Below are 23,047 nucleotides of genomic sequence, written 5' to 3' on the forward strand. Positions count from 1 at the left end.
ACGCAACTCAGGATGCACGGCCTGAGCTCTGGGGGCTCGGTGGCTTAAACGAGTGCGGCTGGAGGACACGAGCCCAGGTCGTCACGTGCCTCGGGGCCAGGCGAGGACGCGAGACCTGAGCCGCTGCTGAGCCCGGGTGTGGATGTGGCCCTGCTGGGCCCCGGTCTGAAGAGCAGCAGGTGTCTGCTGGGGGGGGGGGGGGTGGGTCCGGCCTTGGGCCACTGGCCCGTCCCGGTGGGCTTCCTGCTTCCCCCCCACCCAGACCCAGGCCAGGACCCAGGCCGGCCGCTCTTGGGGGTCTCTGGGTGGAGGCCCCGGCTCACGCCCCTCTGCCCCGCAGGAGATTGTGCTGGTGGTGTTCTTTGGGACGGAGTACGTGGTCCGCCTCTGGTCGGCAGGCTGCCGCAGCAAGTACGTGGGCATCTGGGGGCGGCTGCGCTTTGCCCGGAAGCCCATCTCCATCATCGGTGAGTTGTGCCTGCACCCAGGGGAGCTTCGCGCGAGGTTTCGGGGCGCGGGCTGGCACCCTCCCCAGAAAGGGGGACCCGGCAGCCTGGGAGCGGGGCTGGGAGGTGGGCCGGGTGGGCCCGTGTGCCTGAGACGGAGGGCCGCTCTCCCGTCCGAGTGGCCCTGTCCTCCTGACCGCCAGGCCCCTTCCCCCGAGCCAGCGGCCTGGCTGTTGACACGCCGCCCTCCCCGCCCCCCAGACCTCATCGTGGTCCTGGCCTCCATGGTTGTCCTCTGCGTGGGCTCCAAAGGGCAGGTGTTCGCCACCTCGGCCATCAGGTACACCTGGGCCACAAGCTCTCCCGGCTGGGGGTGCGAGGGCCGCGGGGCAGCGTGCTGGGTGGGGGCACGCGCTCAGGCGCCACAGCGAGGTCGGCCGCCCGGGTTAGAGACCCAGCGAGAGCACCTCTGGGCCTGGGGCTGTGACCTCCCCCATCTGGGGGCCTCAGTTTGCCCATCTGTAAACCGGGGTGATCCCAGGGCTGTGCCCAGAAGGTGCTCTGGGGACCAAAGGGATTTGGAGGTGGACAGGTCCAGCTGCGGCCTGGCGTGTCCCCCCTACCCAGCCCTGACCCTGTGCTTGGGGGGGGGGGGCGGGGAGGTTGGCACGGTGGTGGGTGGGCAGACCCAGAGCCAGGCTTTGAGGGGCCGAGCGGGGGCCCGGGGCTGTTGCGAGGTGTCTGGGCCGGTGAGTCGGGGGCAGGGGCACAGAGGCGTCTCCCCCGCAGGGGCATCCGCTTCCTCCAGATCCTGAGGATGCTGCACGTTGACCGCCAGGGAGGCACCTGGAGGCTGCTGGGTTCTGTGGTGTTCATCCATCGCCAGGTGGGTGGTCTGGCTGGGGCGCGGGGGTCCCGGCTGTGGTGCGTGCATCCTGGCCGGCCGGGCGGACGATGTGCCCGCGTTCCTTCCAGCTGGGGACAAGAGGCTGGGGGCAGAGCTAGGGGCAGACGTGCAGGGTGGAGAGAGAATCTGAAAGAGGCAGGCGGGAACAGTCCCCCGACTGAAGACGGGCGCGTCACCACGGGTCTCGGGGCAGAGCCGGGCGGCCGGCGAGCCTGTGTAAGCCGGCCCGTCTGTCCAGGTGGCGGCCGGGGCCCGACCCTGGCCAGTGGGGAGACGGGTGGAGACGGGCCCCGCGTGGGCATGTGGACCACGTGGGATCCACGTAGAACCGTCTGGGACAGGCCGAGCTCGCACCGGGCAGGCCCCCGGCCTGTGCCGCCTGCCGGGAAGGTCACAGAGGCCTGGGCGGCCGTGAGTGCTCCGCTGACCCGCACCCCTGTGCCCGCACTGCCCCCAGGAGCTCATCACCACCTTGTACATCGGCTTCCTGGGTCTCATCTTCTCCTCGTACTTCGTGTACCTGGCCGAGAAGGACGCCGTGAACGAGTCAGGTCAAGTGGAGTTTGGCAGCTACGCGGATGCCCTGTGGTGGGGGGTGGTAAGTAGAGACAGGCGTCCCGGGCAGCGGAGGGGAGGGAAGCCACCACGGGGGCCGAGGGCACTGCGGGCTCGGGCCACGGGCTCCTCACGCGAACGTGGGGAAGGGGGCCCGCGGGAAGGTTTGCGCCGGGAGCCGGCAGCGCGGGGGCCCTCGCTCCGAGGGGGGGGACCCACAGTCGACCCTTCGTCTCCGGGCACGTGCCGGGGCCGGGCCCTCTGCTGCCCTTCACCCTGGTGGGGGGGGGAAGCATGTGCCCTGCCGTCTGGGAGGGTTTGCGCTGGCCCCAGGACTATCCCTGCACCAAGGAGCCCCACGTTAAACGGCAAACAAGCACCGTGACATGAGGGCGGGGGGGCCTCCCGAGAAAGAAGTTCTCCCCTGTTCTGGCCGGGCACCAGGCCTGCCTGCGGGTGCCGTAGCTGGGCCCAGCCCGGAGAGGTGCCGGTTCCCCCCAACAGGGCCCCCAGGCTCTCCTGGCTGTGGAGATGGGCTCCTTGGGTGCACTGAGGGCAGGGCCCGGCGCCCCAGTTCCACCTGTAAGTGGCCCTGCTGGGCTGGGCAGCTCTCGGCTCCCTGGGCTGCGAGGCTGCAGGAGAGGCGGTCACAAGGGAGAGGGCCCCACGGGGCGGGGGGGCGGGCAGGGGTCCTGGTGGGTCAGCCTTGCAGGGGGCCAAAGGGACATTCTGCTGAGGACCAGTCATTGCTGTGGACAGCCAGGTGAGGCCTCAGCCAGCCACGTGCGCCCTGAGTCCTGGCCGCGTCCTCGCCGTGTGGGCCGTGGAGAGACTGTTCAGGGCATGAAAGGCGCCCCTGACCACACCCTCCACCCACAGCCTGGCTTCGAGGGGAGGGGGGTTCCAGGCACTTGACTGCAGGTGGACCCGGGCCCGGGATCAGCACACACAAGGCCCCGAGGCGGCCCGGGGCGGACGCGTGCTGTGGGGAGAGACAGGGGTGTGGGCCACGGGCCGGGCCCCCACACTCCCCAGCTTTCCGTGGGGTACGGTGCTCCCTCCTTCAAAGTGCTCTGGGGTGTGAGCAGCCAGTGCCCGGGAGGGCCTCCCACGGGGCCAGGAGCAGGGGTCAGGGAGACAGCAGTGGACACCGACCCCTGCTTCAGGCTGAGTGCGGCTGCGTGGGGAGGGGAGCCCCTTGGAGCTGGGGGTGCGGCGGCCGATGTCTGGGCTGATTGGGGAGGGGCCGAGGAGAGGGTCCTGGCCTTCACGGGGTGTGGTGACGCCTCGGGGCCAGCGCCGTCCCCGGCCCTGGCCGTGTCTGTCCCCAGCCTCTTCCTTCCGGAAAAAGCGGGCCTTGCTCTCCCCTGGGGCTCCCTGCCCTCCTCCAGAAAGGAGGCCCTTCCCAGTCCGTCCAGGTGTGGCAGGAAGCCACCCGGCGGCCCCCCCGGGCGGACACATGCCCCTGCCGTGTCCGTGTTCCACGCCCGTGAGGCCGAGCACACAGAGGGGGCTCCCGACGTGGGCGAGTCTGTGTGTTTTCTGGAAGCTTCCAGCGTGCCAGGCCGCTGGAGGGACCCGACTCGGGGCTGAGGAAAGCCCGGGTTCCGGCCTCCGTCTGCCCGTGCGCCCGTGCCCCCGTAGGCCCAGGCGAGGCGGGCCCCGGCAGGTCTGGGGGCAGGGAGGGGCGGGGAGGGGCGGGTCCCGGTGCCGGGCCCGTGCGGGCACAGGCTGTCCGGAGCCAGGAGGAGGTGTGTGGGTGAGCGCCCGGGGCCCGGCTGATAAGCGGTGCCCAGCCTTGGCACCGGCCTCCCCGCCTTCCCGGGGCCGCCGAGGCTGCTCCCCTGCCCCCCGCCCTCGGCGGAGCAGCGCCCCCACTCCCACACCTGTGCAAACATCCGCCCGCCGGCCGGGAAAACGGCCCCTTTGTGCCCAGCTTGGCACCGGTGCCCCAGCCCTCGCCGTCAGCTGCAGCCCCAGCCTCGGCCACCGCGGGCCCTGGCCCGGCCATTGTTCCCGCCGGGCCCTGCGCCTCTGGGCCGCCCCGGGCCCCCCGCCCCCCGGGGCTCCGGGGCAAACGGCTCCCATTCATCGCCGCGGCTGCCCCTGCAGCTGTCCGGGCGGGAGCGGCCCCCGAGCCTTGAGTTATGGGCTGTGTTCCTGGCGCGTCGCGGACAAACAGAGCTCAAGGAAAGCGAGACGGGGCCGGCCCCGACTGGGGCTTTGAAGCCAGTGTGGCGGCCTGTGACTGCGCCCGGCAGTCGCTCCCGACCCGCTCCCGAGGCCCGGCCCCGCTCGCCTCTCCGGGGAGGGGGGGGGCGCCGGCCCGGGCCCCGAGGCGCCCCGTCCGGGACGGGCAGAGGAGGGGGTGCCGCCAGGGGCCACCCCGGGGGGGGGCGGAGGGGGGAGGGCGAAGGCTGCTGGCCGTGCTGGGGCAGGGGAGGGTTCCGGTCCCCACACCGGGTCCGCCTCACTCCCCACGGCCGGGCCGGGGGCTGGCCAGAAGCCAGACCCGCTTCTCAGCGTGTCGCGGGCCAGAGCCCGCGAGGGGGCGTCTGGGCCGCGGGAGTCCAGCGGGTGGGTGGGAGAAGGGCTGTGGGTGCCAGGGGGGCGGCCCCGGGTGTCCTCAGCATGGAGGTCCAGCGGTGTCCGTGGTACGAACGAAGCGCGGACGGGCCCGTGGAGCGGTTCCGTCCGTGGCCCCGAGGACAGTGGCTGTGCCAGGCTCCCGGGGCGGCTGTAACCAAGTCCCGCAGACCGAGGCGCTCGAAGCGTGAGAAACGTGTCCTCCCCCAGTCTGGAGACCAGAAGTCCGAGATCAAAGCCTGGGCAGGGCTGCGCCCGCCGCGGAGGCTCTCGGGGAGGGTCCTTCCTGCCCATGCTAGTTTCCGGGGGGTTCGGGCGTCCCTGCGCCGGTGGCCGCATCTTCTGCCTCTTGTAAGGACACTTGTCGTTGGCTTGGGACCTGCCTGGATGAATGAAGCAGGACGATCTCAGCTCGGGATCTTAACGTGACCACCTCGACAGAGGCCCTGTTTCCCAAGGCACTCCCGTTCCGAGGGTCTCGCGGACACGAATGTTGGGGGGACGCTATTCCGCAGCCCGGGACCGCCATGTGCCGGCCAGACTTCACGAGAAGTCCCCTCGCCTCCCCCAGCCCCAGTCCCTAGGTTGTCCAGCGAGGGTGACAGCTCAAAGGCTGCGCGTCTCCCCCCCGCCCCCCCGTGCCCCCACGTCACGTAGGGACGCCCGGCTCTGGTGTGCAAGCCCCCTGTTCCCCCAGGTGTGGCGCCCCGTGCCTGGCTGCTGAGGTGTTTGGGGAGGATTTAAGACCTTTTTCTGTGCCCTTGGAACAAAATGCGTTTGTTTGTGTTAAAGTTTGAGTGGAGGGAAAAGCCGTTTTTGCAAACACGGGCTCCTCTGTTTAGCGCCCGGGGGTCTCTAAAATCGGGAGGCTGCTGGGCTCTGTTTACCCCCCGCGTCTAAATTTAGAATTTAGCGCAAAAACGCTGGAAGCCCGTCCCTGCGTTTCAGCCCGACCCTTGCCAGTCTCGGCAGCTGGCGGCTCCAGAGGGGTCCGGGCTCCGGGGCTCCTACATCCTGGTAGTGTGAGGTCACAGGGGTCTGGGGGCTGAGGAAGGGCCTGCGTGAGGACAGGACCCCCCCAGACGTCCACGTGCACCTCATCTGAAGCTGGAAAAACCGAGGCCCTGGGCCCCCAGCCCAGCGCTCAGACCCCACCCGTTCCAGGCCTTGTTCTCTGCTGGAGCTCTCTGCAAAGCCTGAGAGTGCTGTGCAGCTGGGAAGCGAGGTCCGCAGGACCCCAGGCACAGTCTTGTGCCCGTTAGACATCAGGTAGGGGTGAGAGTGGTGGGCTCTGGGAGCCTTCCCCAGAGAAGGACCCGGACAGTGGGTTTTGCAGGATGCGTAGGAGTGCGCAGGGTGAGCACATCTTCTTGTACTCGCTGTGCACTGGCTGATCCCTGGGGAGGAGTTCTCACGTGACCTGGTGGGCCCAGTGAGGGTGGTACACGGGATTGATTTCTTCTTGGGGCGGGGGGGTTCAGCTCATGTCACTGAGGGTAGGAGCTTTCCAGCTTCGGCCCCAGGGAGAGACACGTGGTCAGCCTCGGGAGACAGGAAGATAGGAAGCTGTGGTCAGCAGCGGGGGGCAGAGCCACCCGTGGAACTGAATCTCAGCTGCACCGCTGACCGCGTGTGCATCCTGGTACAGGTTGCCCAACCTCCGTGAGCCCATCTGCAAACTGGGTACAAAATGCGGGCCTCTGCCCACAAACTGTGGGAGAAGTCAAATCAGCGAGGACACGGGAGGTCTGGGGCCCCAGGCGCCCGGCAAGGAGGCAGCGGAGGCGGGCTGCACATTGTGGGGGCCTGTCGCCAGCCCGTGTTCTCTAGGCTTTCCCCAAAGCCAGACGCTTGCGACAGACCCTTAGCAAGCTAACTCACGCTACGGTGTTCATGGCTGCCATCATGCCCCAGTCACACCCCTTAGCCCTTCTGCCTTTGAGGGTCCTGCTCCGCCCCTGACCGGCTCCCCACCTCCAGCACCTTCCTCACAGGATGGCCCCTTTCCGTGCATGTGTTTTGGCCTCCCGGAACCCCAAGGACCCCCACGCTTCTGATCCCCATCCCAGGCCCTGGGCCAGGCCCACCGCAGGGAAGGGGCTCGGGAATGAATGACACCCTTCATCAGGCCTGGTGGTGGAGACAGGGAGGGCGGGCCACGGAGTCCGCAGATGCCTCCTCGGCTGCACCGATGAACTGGGTCGGGGGCCAGCGAGCACGTGACTGGTCCGGTCCTCAGTTTCCCCGTCCGTAAGATGGAGGGGCAGCAGAGTGGCTCCGAGGACTGACGTGGGGCTCTCCGCGGGGGCTGCAAGCCCAGGAGGGCAGCAGATGTGTCTGTGGCCCGGAGCACCAGGGTTTCCGTGAATGGGAAGCTACGCTCACTGAGCGTAGCTCTGATCTGCGTGGGTCTCGGTTTGTTTATTGAGTCCTTCCCACGGAAAGGAAGCCTGGCCGGGTGGTTCCCTGGCCCCCGCGTGCGTCTGTCCCCTCCACGACCACTTCCCGCCAGCCAGGCTGGGGCCCCACGGGGGCTGGTGCCGGGCGCACCCTCAGGACAAGCGCCCAAGAAGCCTGCTGCCCGAGGTGTCCCGCCATCCACCCGGCCCCCAGCTCGGTCTGTGACTCTCCCGTCCCCGGCCGTGTCCTTGCAGCCTCCTCGGGGCAGGCTAGTGGCACAGTGTCCGGCCCGGGGTTTGCTCTGCAGCCTTCCCGGGGTCGTGGGAACGCGCCCGCTCAGTCACTTACCGGCGGTGAGGCCTCGTGCACCGTGACTGCCCTCTCAGCCTCAGTCTCCCCCTCGGTGGGATGGTCCCTACCTCACGACACTGTCACAGTCGGCCTGCGGTGCGAGCCCCTGAGTGTACCCGCCAGCGTGGTCCTCACGCCTGCTCGCGGACGGACAGCCATGACGTCTCTGGCGGGCAAGGCCCGTGGGGTGGCCGCGGGCCACCCGCCTCCCCGGCAGGTCAGGGTTTCTGGGCTGGCCCTCCCATCTCGCTGGGGGCCCACAGGGCCTCCCGCGCCAGGGTGGACTGTGTGTGAGGGGAAGCTTCCAGGTGCCTCCTCGTGTGAGCGGGGACACAGAGGCCAGCACGCGCCCCCGCGGCGGCTTCCAGAGGCCGGGGACAGCTCGGTCCCCTGCCCCCACGGGCCTGTCCCTGGGGCCACACGGCCCTGTCCCCGGCGGTCATGCTGGGTCCCCCCACGTTTGCGGGCCCGGACGTGCACGGCTGCCCCTGGCGCGCCCCGGTCAGGGGTGCGTGGCAAGCGCTGGGCAGTTAGCACCCTCCCGCAGCTGCCCATGTCTCTGAATTCGGGAAAAACAAACAGCTCTGCGGGGATGGGCCGTTTCCTCCAAGAGCCGAAGGACGTCGTTAACTTGACAAAGCAAGTCTGTGATGGGGTCTGAGAGGCGTGTGCCCTCCCCGGGGTGGGGGGATGCCTGGTCGGGCACTCCTGATCTCCGCCGGCCGGCCGGTCCCCAGGAGCCCCAGCACCCCAGACGGCGCAGGGCCAGGGAATGGCACGAGGGGGCCGCCCTGCGGGGCACGGGTCTGTCTGCTGGGGGAGAGGGTCTCCGGGGACCCTGCCCCACTAGCCCCCAGGGCCGTCCAGGCCGCCCCTGCCCTGCCCCCCTCCCCCCCCCCCCCCCCCCCGTTCGCTTCCCTGTCAGGGCACATTTTGTTTGTATTTTTATAACCTTCGTATCGATGGTCTTGATGCCTGAGTTTTCCCGTGCCCCCTTGCCCCTGAGTGGGGGGTGCCTTGCTGGCGGCCCCTGCCTCCCCCTGCCTCTCCCCACCCCTCCCTGCCCTGCAGCCATTCCCAAGTTTGTTGGTCTCGGGACTACCTTACGCTCTCGACAATCGCTGCAGAGCCGGGTTATACGACACTCAGCACGCAGGCAAACGCGACGGGATTTTAAAAACGTGTCCATATTAATCCATCACAATGTAAAGCCCATCCCGTGTTTTTATAAATAAAATAATTTTGTGAAAACTGTATTTTCTGAGAGAGGGCTGGCGCGGCGTCTCAGATGCCCTCACCCCGTCCGCAGCCCCAGCTCTGCCTTTGCTCCGAGCACCCGGGCCCTCGGAGCAGGCAGCTGTGGGCCAGGCCTCACACATGGGGTGCAGGCCTTCCGGGGAGGACAGCCCGCAGCCGAGGGGCGGCCCCCGTACCTGCCAGCTGACTGTCAGGCTTGCCCCTGGCTCCTCCCCGCTGGTACCCACGCCGAGGCCCAGGCGTGCGCGGCCCGCGTGCAAGTCCCGGAGCGTGGAGGGCTCGGTGTGGGCACTGGCCCCTCCTTACTTGCCCTCGCTCGTTCCGAGCGTGCGTGAGATGCTCGCACGCGTGTGTGCTGTGCCGCCTGTGTGGGGGGCACGTTTGTGGGCACGCACCCACCTCCACGGGCTCGGCTGGTCCCTTCAAGGGGCCGGGCAGTAGGCAGCTCAGTGCGCTTGGCGCTCGCGGCGAGATGTGTGGTTTTGAGGGACAGTGATGTCGCGGGAGGCCCAGGACCACGGCAGGCGCCCCGGGCCAGGCTCCACAGCGGCCGGCCCCCTCGTGGACGCCCAGCGCTTGTCTGGACCCGCTGCGTGCTGATGCGCTCGCTGGTGCCACCTGGCCTCCTGCGCCGTGGCCCCTCTTGCTGCGAGCGGACACGTGTGTCCCTGCCTGTGGCCCCTGGGTTCCTCCCTCCGTGCCCCGTGGCTGGTGGAAGGCGCCCACCGGGGTCCCGGGACGGACGGCGATGAGGCGGACCTCGCCACTTCCCGCCTGGGCCTTGCTCTCAGTCGGAGTCTGTTAAACGGGCCTCTGGGGCCCCGGCCCTGTGTCCTTCCTTCCTCTGGGACTCCTCCGGGCAGGATGTCAAGTGAAGCCTCCATGCAGACCTTCCTGGTCCTGCCCTGGGCCTGGACTGGAGGCTCCAGAGGGGAGAGGCCGGGCTTCCCAGAACGGACTGGCTGTGACCACAGGGCTGGCACAGGAGGACCTCAAAGGCAGAAGGCCACGTGGCCACTCTGGGCCACCAAGCCTGCTGCCGTGCCGTGCCGTGCGGGTGTGAGGCCCCAGGTCCCCGGGCCAGGCTCCTGCAAAGCCCACGGGCGGCCCCAGGCCCCAGACGCCAGGCAGGCAGGGGCCGGGCATGTCGGGGCTGAGTGGTGCAGCCAGGGCATGTGCTCACGTCCTGCAGGATGTCTATTCAGGCTCACGCCGGAGGCCCCGGGGGACAAACCTCAGAGGCAAGCAGGACGCAAGCCTGGGGGGCGGGGGCGGGGGCGGCCCTGGGCCCGTGGGCCCACCGCAGGCTCTGCCGGTCGGCTCCCCCACCGAGAAGAAGGCTCGAGCTGCGTCTGGTCCTCTCGGAAGAAGGGCGACTGGAACATCTGGCGCCCGGGGCGGCGTCAGGAAGCGAAGCATCATCCCCGTCCGGGCTCCTGGTGCAGGACCAGCCTCAGTGCGCACTTCCGGCCTCCCGGGGGCTGCGGCACGGCGACGTCGGTGGCCCGGGGGGCGGGCCCCCTGGCCGCGTGTCTGGTGGCAGGCCCCCTGTGCACGCCCGAGGACCCGCTTCCCGTGAGGCACCGGGTCTGGGGGGCCCCGGCCGTCTGCAGGGCTCGCGCCGGCAGGGGCTGAGCCTCGGCCGTCCCGGTGGTGGCGGCTGGAGCTCCGCGTCTGTGTCGGCAGAGTGGCGGGTTCGGGCCCGACGGTCACCCGTCCCGGGGCTCTGGGCCTGACCGCCGCCCCCCTGCGCCTCCCGCAGGTCACGGTCACTACCATCGGCTACGGGGACAAGGTGCCCCAGACGTGGGTCGGGAAGACCATTGCCTCCTGCTTCTCTGTGTTCGCCATATCCTTCTTCGCGCTCCCGGCGGTAGGTGCTCCCGCCTCCTCCTGGCTCCCGGGCAGGCAGGGTCCCCCCCGGGAGCAAGGCCACTCACAGAGGCCCCTGGGAGTCCCCTGCCCCTGCTGCTCCAGGAGGGTGCTTTGTAGCAGGTGTGGGTGGAGGCCGGTGGGGTGCGGCCGGCACATTCGGCCCAAGGGGTCTCGGGGAGACACCGACAGCAGCCGCCAGGCGAGGGCAGAGGCGGAGTCTGTCCGCCTGGTGGGGGCGCTGGTTCCCTTGTGCGGTGGCCTGGGCCCCGCTTTGACCCATGTCCTTCTGAGAAATCACAGATCCCGAGGGCCACACCTTCTAGCTCCCCGAGCGCGTGGAGGTGTACGCGTCACGTGTTTGGTGCACCTGCTGTGTGTGGTGAGCGTGCATGGGTTGCGTGTGTGCTCTGTGGTCACCTGTGTGTGTCACACGGAGCACGTGTGCATCTATGTGTGTGCGTGATTGATCTCCTCTGTGGACGGGGAGCTCCCTCCCTGACGAGCCGGCCCCATCCATCCCGTTGGCGATCCTGGGGAGGCGGCCGCGGTCCCCCTCGGACAGGGCCGCCTCCTGCCCGAGCCAGCGCCCCGGTGCCGCCCCGTGTCCCCAGCACCTGTGCCCCACAGGCCGGGCCGGGCGGTGGCTGCCTGCGTGGACGCGAGCCCCCGTCTCTGCTCCTTCCCAGGGGATTCTCGGCTCCGGCTTCGCCCTGAAGGTCCAGCAGAAGCAGAGGCAGAAACACTTCAACAGGCAGATCCCGGCCGCAGCCTCCCTCATTCAGGTGACGCGCCTGCCATCCTTGACGTCCGGCCTGGCACCGGCAGGTTAAGTGCCGGCTGGTGTCCCTTCTGGGAACCAGGAACTACCCTCGGCCACAAAGCTCACGAGACCTTCTTGCTACGGGTCCCTCTGGAACACAGATGAGCCCGTGCTACCACACAGACGTGCTCGGGCCTTCTGGGGAGCGTGGGCGATGCCGACGGGGTGGGCACGGGAACGCGGGGTGCCCACCTCCCTCCCTAGAGGTCCTGTTGGAAGAGTGGGTCCTGGGGGGGCGGGCCAGGGGACAGGGACGTGCCCTGGCCTGTCCCGGGTTGGGGTGAACTTTCTGTGGGCCCCTCACCTTCCAGCCACAGTGGCCTCCTTTCGTGGTCACCCCCCTGCTCGGCACAGGGCGAGTCTAGGAGGGAAACCCCAAGGGTCCAGGGCCCTGCTTGTGCAGCACGGGTACCTCCAGGGTGTTCCCCACATTCCATGGGGCTAGGGACTCCCAGGTGACAGCAGGTGAGGCCTGGCGAGCCGACAGCTCAGCCACGCTCTGGGTTCACAGGCCCCTCAGTACCCAACGGGGCCCCCGAGGCCTCTGTGACAAGGCCTGGGTGCTGGAGGAGACAGAGGCTGAGAGCGGCAGGGTAAAGAGGGTGGCCTGGAGCCCCTGGATGCTCAGTTCTGTGACCCCAGCCTCCAGATACACCAGAGAATGGCTGACTCTTAATTTAGCGCAACAAAGACTTAGGCCGAAAACCGGGTCCCAGACGGTTACCAGCCCCCGCCCGGGGGCAGAGCAGGGATGAGCGGGCCCAGGTCTCGCCCGGGGAGCAGCTGGGCGGGGGTCCTGGGGCACAGGCCCTGTGGGTGTCCAGCCGTAGATGTGGGGCCCTCTGCCCAGCGGGACAGCCACACCCAGTGCCGAATGCCCCTCAGGGACGGTCCTGGAGTCACCCCCGGGGCCCTGGTCTCCTTCGCCATCCGCCCCGGGCAGGGCCCCCTTCACAGGCAGCAGCCACCAGGTTTCGCTCAGCCAGGGGCGCCCCCTCATTCCTCTGAAGCCCTTCCGGACCCTTCCGGAACCCACCGTCTGGGGCCTGGACGGTGGACCTGGACGGGAAGGAAGTAGCAGCCGCAGCCATAAAGCCGAGGGGCCGGGCCCCCTCAGGCCTGGTTTTACGGCCCACAGCTTCTCCTTTCGGGGAGACCATAAATCAGGCCCGTAAAACCAGCCCAGGCCGCCGTGGGCAGGCTGCCGGCGGGAGGGGAGCACGGCGGGGTCCTGGCGGAGCCGGTGCTTGGGGGTGAGCACCCCTGCGAAGCCCGGGCTCGGGTGCTGAGCCCGAGGGGTGCGGACACGTCCGCCACGGCAGGACTGGGGCCCGGAGAAGGGAACACGGACCAGACCCGGGTGGGAAGCGGGCGGCGGCCTTACGTTTGTGGGGATGGTGGGACACGGAGGTGGCACGTGGCCGTGGAGGGGCCAGGCCTGTGGCCGTCCCCTGAGCGTCCCGGGCAGGGAGGGCTGCTGTGTCTGTCCGGGTCCCCATCCTGGGTGGTGTCACGGCCTCCCATGAACCCTGCCAGCCCCCCTGTCTGCTCCCTGCTGTCCGTCCCCTGCTGCCTACCCGGACACGGCGTGTCCTCCACTCGGATCCCATGCAGTGGTGTCCCCTCCTCTGGGTCGTTCCTGTGTGGCAGTCGCCACGGGCATCTCTCTAGGATGTAGGTCCAGAGCTCCCCACGGCAGCAGGCCGTGCCCGGGCTCCGGGACCCAATATGTGGGCCTCTGGGAGGGGCCCGCCCCCCCATGTCCCCCACGCTCCCTGCCCCCCTGCCCGGTGTCCCACAGGCCCCAGGTGTCCTCGGTGTCTGTGTCCGTCCCTGCACCCGCCGTGCGTGCCCCGGGGAGAGGCAGCCGAAGGGTGTCTGCGTCTGCGGGTGGGGCCTCCGTGGCGCCCGAGCCATGGGTACCGGCCCGTGGGTTAGGCCGTGAGCCGCCTAGCGCGGGAGCAGCCCCGGGAGGTGGGGGGGCTGGCACGCAGGCCAGGGTGCGGGCGGGCCCGGCGGCTGACCGTGTCTCCCCTGTGCTTGTTCAGACGGCGTGGAGGTGCTATGCGGCCGAGAACCCCGAGTCCTCCACCTGGAACATCTATGTCCGGAAACCCACCCGGAGCCACACCCTGCTGTCTCCCAGCCCCAAGCCCAAGAAGTCCGTCATGGTAACAGCCCCCACCTGCCTCCTGCAGGGATCCCTCGTGAGCGGGGGTGGGGTGGGGTGGGGTGCGGTGGGGGGGTGGGGAGGCCCTGGGGGCCACGGCTGCTGGCCGGGGTTCGGCCCTGGCATTTCAGCAGCGCCACATCAGGGCACTGGTGCCACTCACTCTGGGCCCTGGGGGTGGGCACCTGTGCTGGGTCCTGCCACCTGGGGGTCCCCCTGGCTCGGGGCCACGTAGGGCTGGTGCTCCCAGGCCCGGACTATGGGAGGCCCACAGGGGGCGCCCCCGGGAACAGGCCGGACTGGGTTCTGGCCAGAGGTTGGGAACAAGGCTCTTGAGAGGGCCCTGATGTCAGGCTTTCTGTGCCAGGGACAGCGGGTGCCGGTCAGGACGGAGGTCTCTCCCCAGCTCGGGGAGGTCGGTCTTCGGGTCGTGGTGCAGGGGGCTCGGGTAGGCTCTGAGCAAGAGTGTCACGATGGGGCCGGTGTGGGGACTGAGGGGGGCACCCAGGCCTCCCGTTGCCAGCTGCCCCTGACGCCTCTGCACTCGCTGTTTCCTTGCCAAACGCCCTCACCAGCTCCCACAGCTCCTCCTCCACGTCACCTTTGCCGGCCCCAGGCTGTCCCCCCGATGGCCCCCACCGCGTGCCGGAACTCCCGGTGGCCACAGCCCTAGTCCCCACGTGCCCGCTTGTATGTTTACCTGCCTGGTTTCCTGTCTGCCGGCCCCTTCAGCCCGAGCCCCCAGGCAGCGCCTGTGCCAAGCCCCCCCCCCACAGCACCCCTGTCTGCTGGCCCTGAGGCCTGGCTCCCTGGCTGGTGCCCTTGGGGGCTGCTAAGGGGTTCTGGGGCTGGGGACCCCCGGGAAGCACCAGCTTAGTGCTCGTGGTCTTAGGTAAAGAAGAAGAAGTTCAAACTGGACAAGGACAACGGGGTGAGTCCTGGAGAGAAGACGCTCACAGTCCCCCACATCACATGCGAGCCCGTGTCGGAAAAGCGGAGGCCAGACCACCTCTCCGTGGACACCTGCGACAGCTCTGGTGAGGAGCCTTCGCCCAGGGTGGCGGTGTGGGGATGGGGACGGGCGCTCAGCTCCCACTGACCTGGCGTCTGCCCGCCAAGGCCCTGCCCTCCCCCCACAGACCCCACCCCGGAGGGACCCTTCCTCCAGCTCTGTTGCGGACTCTGGGCTGCGGGTGCCAGGCCCCGCCTCGGTACCGCTGTGCGGCCGGCGCCCCGTGCCGGGCAGAAGGGAGGTGGCCCATGTGTGCGGACCCCCCGTTCTTGGTGGGCGGGGGGGGGGGTGGCCGGGCGTCCCGAGCCAGCGCTGCGTGCCCGCGTCTGTCCTCAACGCCGCGTGCCTCTGCTCGTGCGTCACCGCCCTGTGGGTCTCTCCCTCCTTGGACCTCTTCCCGGCACCCACCAGAACGTGCTGGCACATTGGCAGTCGGGAGGGCAGTGTCACTGTCTTAGACGTGGCAGAAGGGGGACAAGCGTATATTGTTCCTGACCCTTTGTGCTTACGGGCGCCTGGCCCGCCAAGTGCTTGGTTCTCGGGCGGCTGACCCCCGGTGTTTCCTCCCGCATTTGGTCACAGTCCCCTGGAAGAAGGGCAGAAAGTGTTCCGGAAAAGGGCTGCGGCTGCTGCCTGCTCCTTGGGGCTGTCGGTGGACCGGGCGGGGGCGCCCACCCCGCCGGGCACCGGGCCACCGTGGCCCTGTCGCAGGTGGTTGGGATTCCGCTCTGGCCTGAATTGGGCCACATCGCTGGTGAGCCCCCGGGACGCGCTCCCCACCGCCCCCCGGCGTGGGCACAAGGAACAATTGTGCCAACGAGTGCCCGGCGGCCCCCCCCAACTCCAGATTCAGGGGCAGGACCGTTGTCGCGATGCAAATGGGGGCTCTCTGCAAATGCTAATGGGCAGGTCGGGGTGGGTAGAAGCCTCTCGTGCTGTTTGCTGCGTGTGGAACTGTCCATTCAGCCTTCTTGCTGTTATTAAGTGCCCAGTGCCGCCTGCAGAATGTTAATGAGGCACGAGTGCGGGGACAGTCAGGCACCCTTTGTGGGGTGCTTTCGCAGGGAGTTTTCCTTCCCACCAGCACGAGTCAGCCCAGCCCAGAGCCACTGTGTTTCTGGGGCCTCCGCCGGGGGCCCCGAGTGGCCTCCAGCCTCCGGGCGGTACCCGGGGCCCTCGAGAGCCCTGGTCGGGGGAGAGGGGGCCTCATCCCGGCCAGGGCCCGCAGCCCCAGCCCCCACATGGCAGGGCGCAAGCAGCCACGCTGAGAGTACCGCCCCCCCACCGGCCGCACCGAGGCCTGGCGCCCAAGCCTCGTGCCGCACCCCTGCACACCCCGCCCTCCAGGCTCCCGTCCGCATTTCTCATGCAGGTTCCAGCCCCCGGCTGCTCACGCTGTCCTGGTCGTCAGGACCCTGCTCCGTGCGCGTGAGGGTGAGGCCCCGGGGCGAGGCGGGCCTCGGCATCAGGGAGGAAGACGCGCGGGCGTCTGGGGCACGAGCACCCGGCTCGGCCTGGTTGGGCCCGCAGGCTTCCTGGAGGAGGTGGTGTTAATGCTGAGTACAGCTGGCCGGGGAGGGGAAGGAAGGATCAGCGGCTGTGATGGAGTTGCCGTGGGGGGGGAACAGTCGTGCTTCCGGGCGGGATCACGTCGTCACCCCCCACCCCCGCCCCGGGCCCACCACCTGCACACCTCAGGTGTGATGGGTGTGGGGCCTCCCTCCTGTGGAGAGGCCCACGTGGGCTCCTGCCGTGCTGACCCTCCTTCCTAAGACGGGAGTGGTGGCCAGGAGCCTGCGGGTGTCGGACGGGCGCTGGGAGTCCACGGGGCAGGCGTGGCTGCGGGCAGCCCTGTGCCCTCTGAGGCTCGCCCAGGAATGGCACGGATGGGGACAGGGCAGGACAAGCCTCGGGCCAGGCCAGCGCCTGGAGTGACATGGTGGCTGTGGGGCTGGGGGTCAGAGGAGTCAAGGCCAGCGGGAGGAGCTCCCGTAGACCCGGGCAGCCTGGGGACGACCCCTGAGGGCAGGCGGGCCGTGAGGCGCTGGGGGCACCCTCACTTCCGTCTCAAGGTGGTCAGAGCCGACCGAGTCCTCAGCCTGCGTGGGGCCTGCCGCTCACGAGCCCGATTCGGGGGACGCAGCCTGCGGCCCCACCTGCCAGGCCTGGCCTGTCGCCCTCCCCTCGGGTGGCGGCCCTCACAGGACTATGTGCCCCGGATCCCACCCCACCCCCCTCACACGCCGCCCCTGCCCCGTGTCTTGCCCTTGTGAATCCCCTGAATCTGTGGCTCGTTGGGTTCGTGGACACTTGCCGATATTTACCAGCAGATCCGCTGGATTCCGTCTCGGGGGGGTTTAACATCCTTCTTCCTGAAGGCCCTTCGGCGGTTCCTTCAGTGACGGTCTGTTGGGGGTCAACCCGGTCTTTGCCCCGAGCCTCCGTGTTCCGACTTTGCTGTCGGATGGGGGTCTAGCTGGGGGAAGGTTCCGGGTTGAGATACGTATTCTCTGTGAACGCTCGGCAGGCGCGTTGTCCAGCTGTGCGGCCATCCTCGGGAGTGGCCCAGCCCCCTCTGGAGACTTCGAGGGCCTTCCCTTGGACGTCGGTGCTGGGTAGTTCCAGGACGGTGACCCAGGGCGGTGCATTATCTCTGTTCGTCCCGCTGTGGTTTGCTGCTGTGACAAACCTGCGGGTTTGTGTCTTTCATCCGGTGTGGAAAGTTAGCACGGTTCCATCACAGGTTACTGCCTCCCCTAAATGCTCTGACCTGCCCCCAAAACGCCTGCCTGACCCCCGCGTCCTGGCCTCCCGGGCCATCTCTGACGTTTTCCTGCTCAGTCTCCCTGCACTGCATTCTAGCAGCTTCCTTCCAGTTTGCTAACTGTGCCGCTGTGTCTAACCCACGGGTTAATCCACCCGCCGAGATGTTAGTTTCCGTTACTTCTGCGCCTCCACGGGTGAGGGCGTCATCTGCTTGGCCTGTGTCTTCCTCATGACTTACACCTTGGAATTTCCGAGTCATTTGAACACACTCATTCCGTCACCAGGGTGACGTCACGTCACCATCCGCGGTTCTCGGAGAATCTAACTCTGCTCCCTGTGGCTCCCCCAACTTTTTCTCACGACGGCTTGTTTCCCTGTGGGTCTGTAAGCGTGGGCTCCTTCTCGTGGGCCCCCCCCCCGTGCACCCTGTTGAGGGGACGCCTCTCTGGAGAAGCTGTCCCTTGCGCAGGGTGACCCCGTGAACCTGTGCAGAACGTTTGTGGTGCGGGTTTATAGGCACGGGGTTTTCTAGACGACCGTGAGGGGTCAATGCAAACCCAGCCTCTTGTCAGAACGAGCCTGTCCCCATGTATCAGGGGGAGGCTTTTTACTTTTATTCCGAGAAAACAGGCCAACACCAACAAATTTTGTTTTTTCTCTGCATTTGCCAGTGCACGGGCTGGTTCGCTGGCTTCTGTCTCGCTTTGGGCGTGTGATTTGAGTGCACCCTCCCGCCGTCCCTCATCCAGTCCACACCGTGGCTCCTGGCGTGAGCGGAAGCCGTGCTGCCTGCACACGGCCGCCGTTCCAGAGGCGGCTTCACTCCTGGCCCTTGGGGACGCCCCCCGTGGAGCCCATAGGAGACGTTTGCTCGTTCCAGCGAGCTCTTTTGGGAGTTCGTAGAGAGAGGCCTTTGACGAAACCAGGTCTACTCGTTGCCGAAATCCAGGTCCTCGTCCTGGCGACAGAGTGTCCCCAGCAAGGGAAGCCCTGAGCTCCTCAACGGCAGAGGGCTGGACAGTGATGCTCTGGGTTGGAACTTCCCTGGGGGGTCCCTCGAATCACGAGGAGAGTTTTAACACAGACCCAGGCTGCCCCCACTGAGATTTCAGGTCCCAGGGTGTGCGGGGAGGCCCAGGGGGCGTGTCCGTAACGAGTCCCCAGGTTACTCTGGGCGCTGTCCCTGTGACCCTGAGGATGAGGCCGGGCACCGGGCTTCTGTGGCTTCCGGGGCGGCCTCACCTGGGTTGGAGGAGAAGGTCCTCGTTTGGGGCCCCCACCTGGCCCCCACACCGGGGTTCGGGTTGGCCGTTCATTATAATGGCTCTCTGTCGATAGAAGAGAGGGAGGGTCTCGGTAAAGACCACCCCGAGTCAGCTGCAGCTGACACACGTAGCGAGGAAAGACGGGCTGCTGTCCCCTGCAGTCGGGATCTTGGCGAGGATGCCTGCTCTTATCAGTTCTGCTCCGCCTCAGCCTGGAGGTTCTAGCCTGCAGGACGGTCCAGAAGCAGAAATCCCGGGCGGACGGTCCAGAGGCGGAAACCCTGGGCGCCCAGGCTGGGAAGGAGCACGTGAGTGGAGCCGGGTCAACACTCAAACGTCACGTCTACATCTGTGTTCCGGCAGCCCGTAATCTGAGGTCGACAGCATTTACGGTAACCGAAATCATGGCATCCTGGGGCGCCTGGGTGGCTCAGTCGGTGGAGCGTCCGACTTCGGCTCAGGTCACAATCTCGCGGTTGACGAGTTCGAGCCCCGCGTCGGGCCCTGTGCTGACGGCCCGGAGCCTGGAGCCCGCTTCGGATTCTGTGTCTCCCTCTCTGTCTGCCCCTCCCCCACTCACGCTCTGTCTCTCAAAATAAATAAATAAACATCTAAAAAAATTTCAAGATTTATATGAAAAGCAGGCCGGGTTTGAAGCACCCAAGAAGATGTACAGGTAAGCACGTGAGGCTATATTCAGCACCATCAGTTATTAGGGAAGCGCAAACTAAAACCACAATGAGATGTTACTACGCAATTATATTGGCTACAATTAAGAACGTTTTACCGCGTGTCGTGGTTTCACGAGGGAAGCTTCCATCACTCCCACGAGTGCTGCCCAGGACGCGGGCACCGAGCCCTTCACGCGCTCCCGCTGGACACTCGGACGGCACAGCTGCTCTAGAGAACAGGCTGCGAGTTTCTGAGAACATTATGTGTGCACCTGCCGTATTATCCAGCCATTCCGTTCCTGAATGAGCATCCAGGAGGAAAAAGAACAGAGAGCAGACGTGTATACGGATGCTTGGACGTGGAATATCACCGTCGTCGTGTTTTCTGAAAACTGGAAACAGTGCAGATACCCCTCGTGGTTTAGCCCACACAGTGAAGTAGTCCTCAGAAATCAGAAAGAACGAGCCATGAGCATACACACCGGCCTGGATAAATGCCAGAATAATGATGGTGAGTGAAAGAAGCCAGACAGGAAGGAAGGAAGGAAGGAAGGAAGGAAGGAAGGAAGGAAGGAAGGAAGGAAGGAAGGAAGGGGAAGGAAGGAAGGACGGAAGGAAGAGGAAGGAAGGAAGAGGAAGGAAGGAAGGAAGAGGAAGGAAGGAAGGATGGAAGGAAGGAAGGAAGGAAGAAAAGGAAGGAAGGAAGGAAGAAAAGGAAGGAAGGAAGGAAGAGGAAGGAAGGAAGAAAAGGAAGGAAGGAAGAGGAAGGAAGGATGGAAGGAAGGAAGGAAGAGGAAGGAAGGATGGAAGGAAGGAAGGAAGAGCAAGGGGAAGGGGGGCAGGGAGAGAGAAAGAGAGAGAGAGAAAGAGAGGAAGGAAGAAAAGGAAAGAGTACATGTTGCTTATTCTGTCTGTGTGAAGGCCCGGGAAGGGCAGACTGGTCTGGGACCACGAGGCCAGCAGGTGTGCATGGGCACGATTGGGTTGGGAGGAGGAGAAGGGCACAGGGAGGCCTGGGGCCAATGGGTGTGTTCACGATCTCGATTGTGATGACGTTGTCGCGTGTCAAAACTCACCGAGCGGCACGCTCTAAACACAGCCACTTTGTTGTGTGTCCGGCACGCTTCAGTGAAAACGTAAAATAAAAATGTGGTGCAGAGCAAAAACAAACTCCAAAACCATTTCTTCAATGATGATCTGGAGAAAATAGTTGCGGCTCATATTGTACACGTGGGGCTAATTTCACCCAGATACCAGGAGGCTCTGTGGGTCATGAAGACGAAAGGATAAAAGCTATAAAAACAGGTCTGGAGAAAAGGGATCCCGAGATTCTCACCAATGAACAGATGCCAGTAACCTCAGTGGCGATCACAGAAATGTAAATTGACGCGACGGGAGCTGTATTCATCTATCGAGCCTTTGAAGAGTGAGGAGCCTCGTGGGCCAGGCACGTGCGAACCCTCAAGCTGAGTCACCACGTTGGGCGGATAAACAGATAGAGGCTCTACGGAGACAAAAACGGCCACTGCCGTGAAAATTCGAGACGTGTATGCCCTTGAACCCTTCCAGAAATGTATTCCGCACTTGCGTTGCACGTCTGCAAGACGACCCGTTGTCAGGATGCTCCTTTCTGCGGTCGCTAACCGGCAAAAGGTAGCCAGCTGTCTACACCCGCGGGTGGACACCCGCTTACGGGAAGCACGGTGTGCGCGTCGAACCCGTGAGACGTGTCCGCGGCGTGCCCCCCTCCCCCGACGGCTGATCGCGGAGGCGACTGTACCTCAGGCTCAGAAGGGGAGGCCGTCTGCCACCACGTCTACGCGGACGCAGTGTCTGCACCGGGGAGACCCGCCCACCTTGTCGTGCGTCCCACACCCGTCGGAAAACAGCGCCGGAGTCCCCTTCTCCAGGGGCTCAGCAGCGCAGCGAAGTTGTAAAACCATCTGGGCTGGTACGTGTGCTCAAGGAGATCTTTAATTTCTTTTTAAAAGTCTGCTTTATGGTAATTTGTTCTAAATAAATGTGCTGCCTCTTTGGAGGTAATTTATTCATTGCTCTTTAATCCTCAAGGGTTTCAATTATGTTGCCTCTTGGTGGCGAGTTACTTCTAGTGAGTTGAGTTCTTCTGTCTCTATCAGCTCTTTGTTTCTTGCCTGAGCTTTGAGTTTTGCCTTTTTTCCCTCTAAGCTCATGAGACATTTATCTGCTTTATGTATATATATATAATATATATATAACATATAATATATATTATATTATATTATGTATATAATATTTAATGATATATTTAATATATTTGTCATACATTATGTATATTATACATATTTATATATAATAGCATGTATCATACATAATATATTTATAACATGTATTATTTATATTCTATTATATTATTAATCTTTATAATAATAATATAATATTTAATATATATAGTATATTTACTTTCTTAGCCGAAAACTACCATTTCACTGTTTTTGTTTTCTATTTCCCCAACTTGGGCTTCTATATCTATGTATCCCCTCTTCCTGATTACTCACTTTTTTAAAAACTTGAGTGAGACTCGCACCTAGTGTATCTAAAGTCTTTCTTCTCTGAGGCGTTTTAGAAGTTACATATATTTTGCTCTGATGGCAACGTTAGCTGTGACGTAGATCTTACTGTGAAATGCGTTCCTTTTCATCGCGTTCTTGGCCGCCTTTACGTTTTGACTTTCTCTTTGGTCTAAAGAAATGTTTTCCTGCTTTTGAAGCAGAACACGTTTTATCTCTGTTATTTCTAACTTAACAGCCTTACAGTGAGAGGACGTGGGCTGCAAAGTATTTGCTTTTACTAAGTGAAGATTCTCTTTGTGTCCGAGGGCAAACATAAAAGCATTGCTTTTGTAAATGTTCCTTGGACTTGTTAAGGTTATATGCTCTGTCTGTAAAACAGAGTTTTATTTGTGTGCTCAGACAGATAACACGTACGTTGCGATGGATCGCGCACACACGCGTGGATGTGTCCATAGCATCGTTCGGATCTGCCCCACCTTTCCTTATTATCACTACTATTTTTTTAAGTTTATTTATTTTGAAAGCGATAGCATGAGCAGGGGAGGGGCAGAGAGAGAGAGGATCCCAAGCCGGCTCCGCTCCATCAGCACAGGGCCCCGTGTGGGGCTCAGACTCACAAACCGTGAGGTCATGACCTGAGCTGAAGTCAAGAGTCGGATGCTTAACCCACTGAGCCGCCCGGGTGCCCCTAGCATTATTATTTTTAAATCCAGTGCCAAATTCCGCGGCAGGAATATTAATCCTTCCTTTACAGTTTTGTCCTTAAAAGCCGAGTGGCAGATTCGGGGAGTGGCTCTGAGTGCAACCTGACGGCCGGCCTTCCTGGGGCCGAAGGAAGTTCTGCCATTTTGTCTTGGGTGACCCTGGGCAGGCCACTGCCTTCTCCCAGCCTCGGTTTCTGAATCCGCGAAATGGGGACCCTTGCGGGGTTGTTGTGTTGACCAAGCGAGTTAGGACACGCGAGTGCCCCACCCCGCCACCTGCCCCGGGCCTGTGTGTGGCCAGCTTCCTGGTGCCTCTGGCCTCCCACCCGGAACCCCTCTCCCGGGCGCCCACTCACTCTCCACCCAGCTTCTCACCCCACAGATCCTGGGGCTGGTTTTTCTTTTAAGGTTGTATTGCCCTCCCAGGGCTCGTGCTGTAAACGGGCTCGTCACGGATTTCCGAACTCACGGGATCACGTCCCACATGCTGTCTCGCCTTTCTCGCTCAGCTGCACACGGTGCACCTCCTTGCTGGAGCATTCAGCCTGCAGCCTGAAGTCTCTCCTTCGTTCCGGGATGTATTAGTTTGCTAGAAACTTCCATAACAAAAGACTGCAGACTGGGTGGCTTGGGCAACAGAAATGCATCTCGCCCATCCTGCAGGCGGAAAGGTTTCGGGTCACGCTGTCGTCTTTCCTGGGCTTGCCGAC

At 64.6% G+C, this 23,047-nt stretch overlaps 1 protein-coding gene across 4 annotated transcripts in view; it reads left to right on the plus strand.

The window, feature by feature from the left end:
- Nucleotides 1–23,047, plus strand: part of KCNQ1 (potassium voltage-gated channel subfamily Q member 1) — a 318,704-nt gene that overhangs the window by 79,427 nt on the left and 216,230 nt on the right. For all 4 annotated transcript variants that reach the window (XR_008290216.1, XM_053202764.1, XM_053202762.1 and 1 more), the window contains exons 3-10: nucleotides 341–467; nucleotides 708–786; nucleotides 1,236–1,332; nucleotides 1,811–1,951; nucleotides 10,265–10,375; nucleotides 11,064–11,159; nucleotides 13,246–13,368; nucleotides 14,260–14,404. Coding sequence is in view for 3 of the 4 variants with exons in the window: in XM_053202764.1 (XP_053058739.1) it covers nucleotides 341–467; nucleotides 708–786; nucleotides 1,236–1,332; nucleotides 1,811–1,951; nucleotides 10,265–10,375; nucleotides 11,064–11,159; nucleotides 13,246–13,368; nucleotides 14,260–14,404 (919 nt within the window). In the remaining variant the exon portion in view is untranslated. The remainder of the gene's footprint in view (nucleotides 1–340; nucleotides 468–707; nucleotides 787–1,235; nucleotides 1,333–1,810; nucleotides 1,952–10,264; nucleotides 10,376–11,063; nucleotides 11,160–13,245; nucleotides 13,369–14,259; nucleotides 14,405–23,047) is intronic.

The sequence above is a fragment of the Acinonyx jubatus genome, chromosome D1, assembly GCF_027475565.1.
Source record: "Acinonyx jubatus isolate Ajub_Pintada_27869175 chromosome D1, VMU_Ajub_asm_v1.0, whole genome shotgun sequence".
Lineage (NCBI taxonomy): Eukaryota > Metazoa > Chordata > Mammalia > Carnivora > Felidae > Acinonyx > Acinonyx jubatus.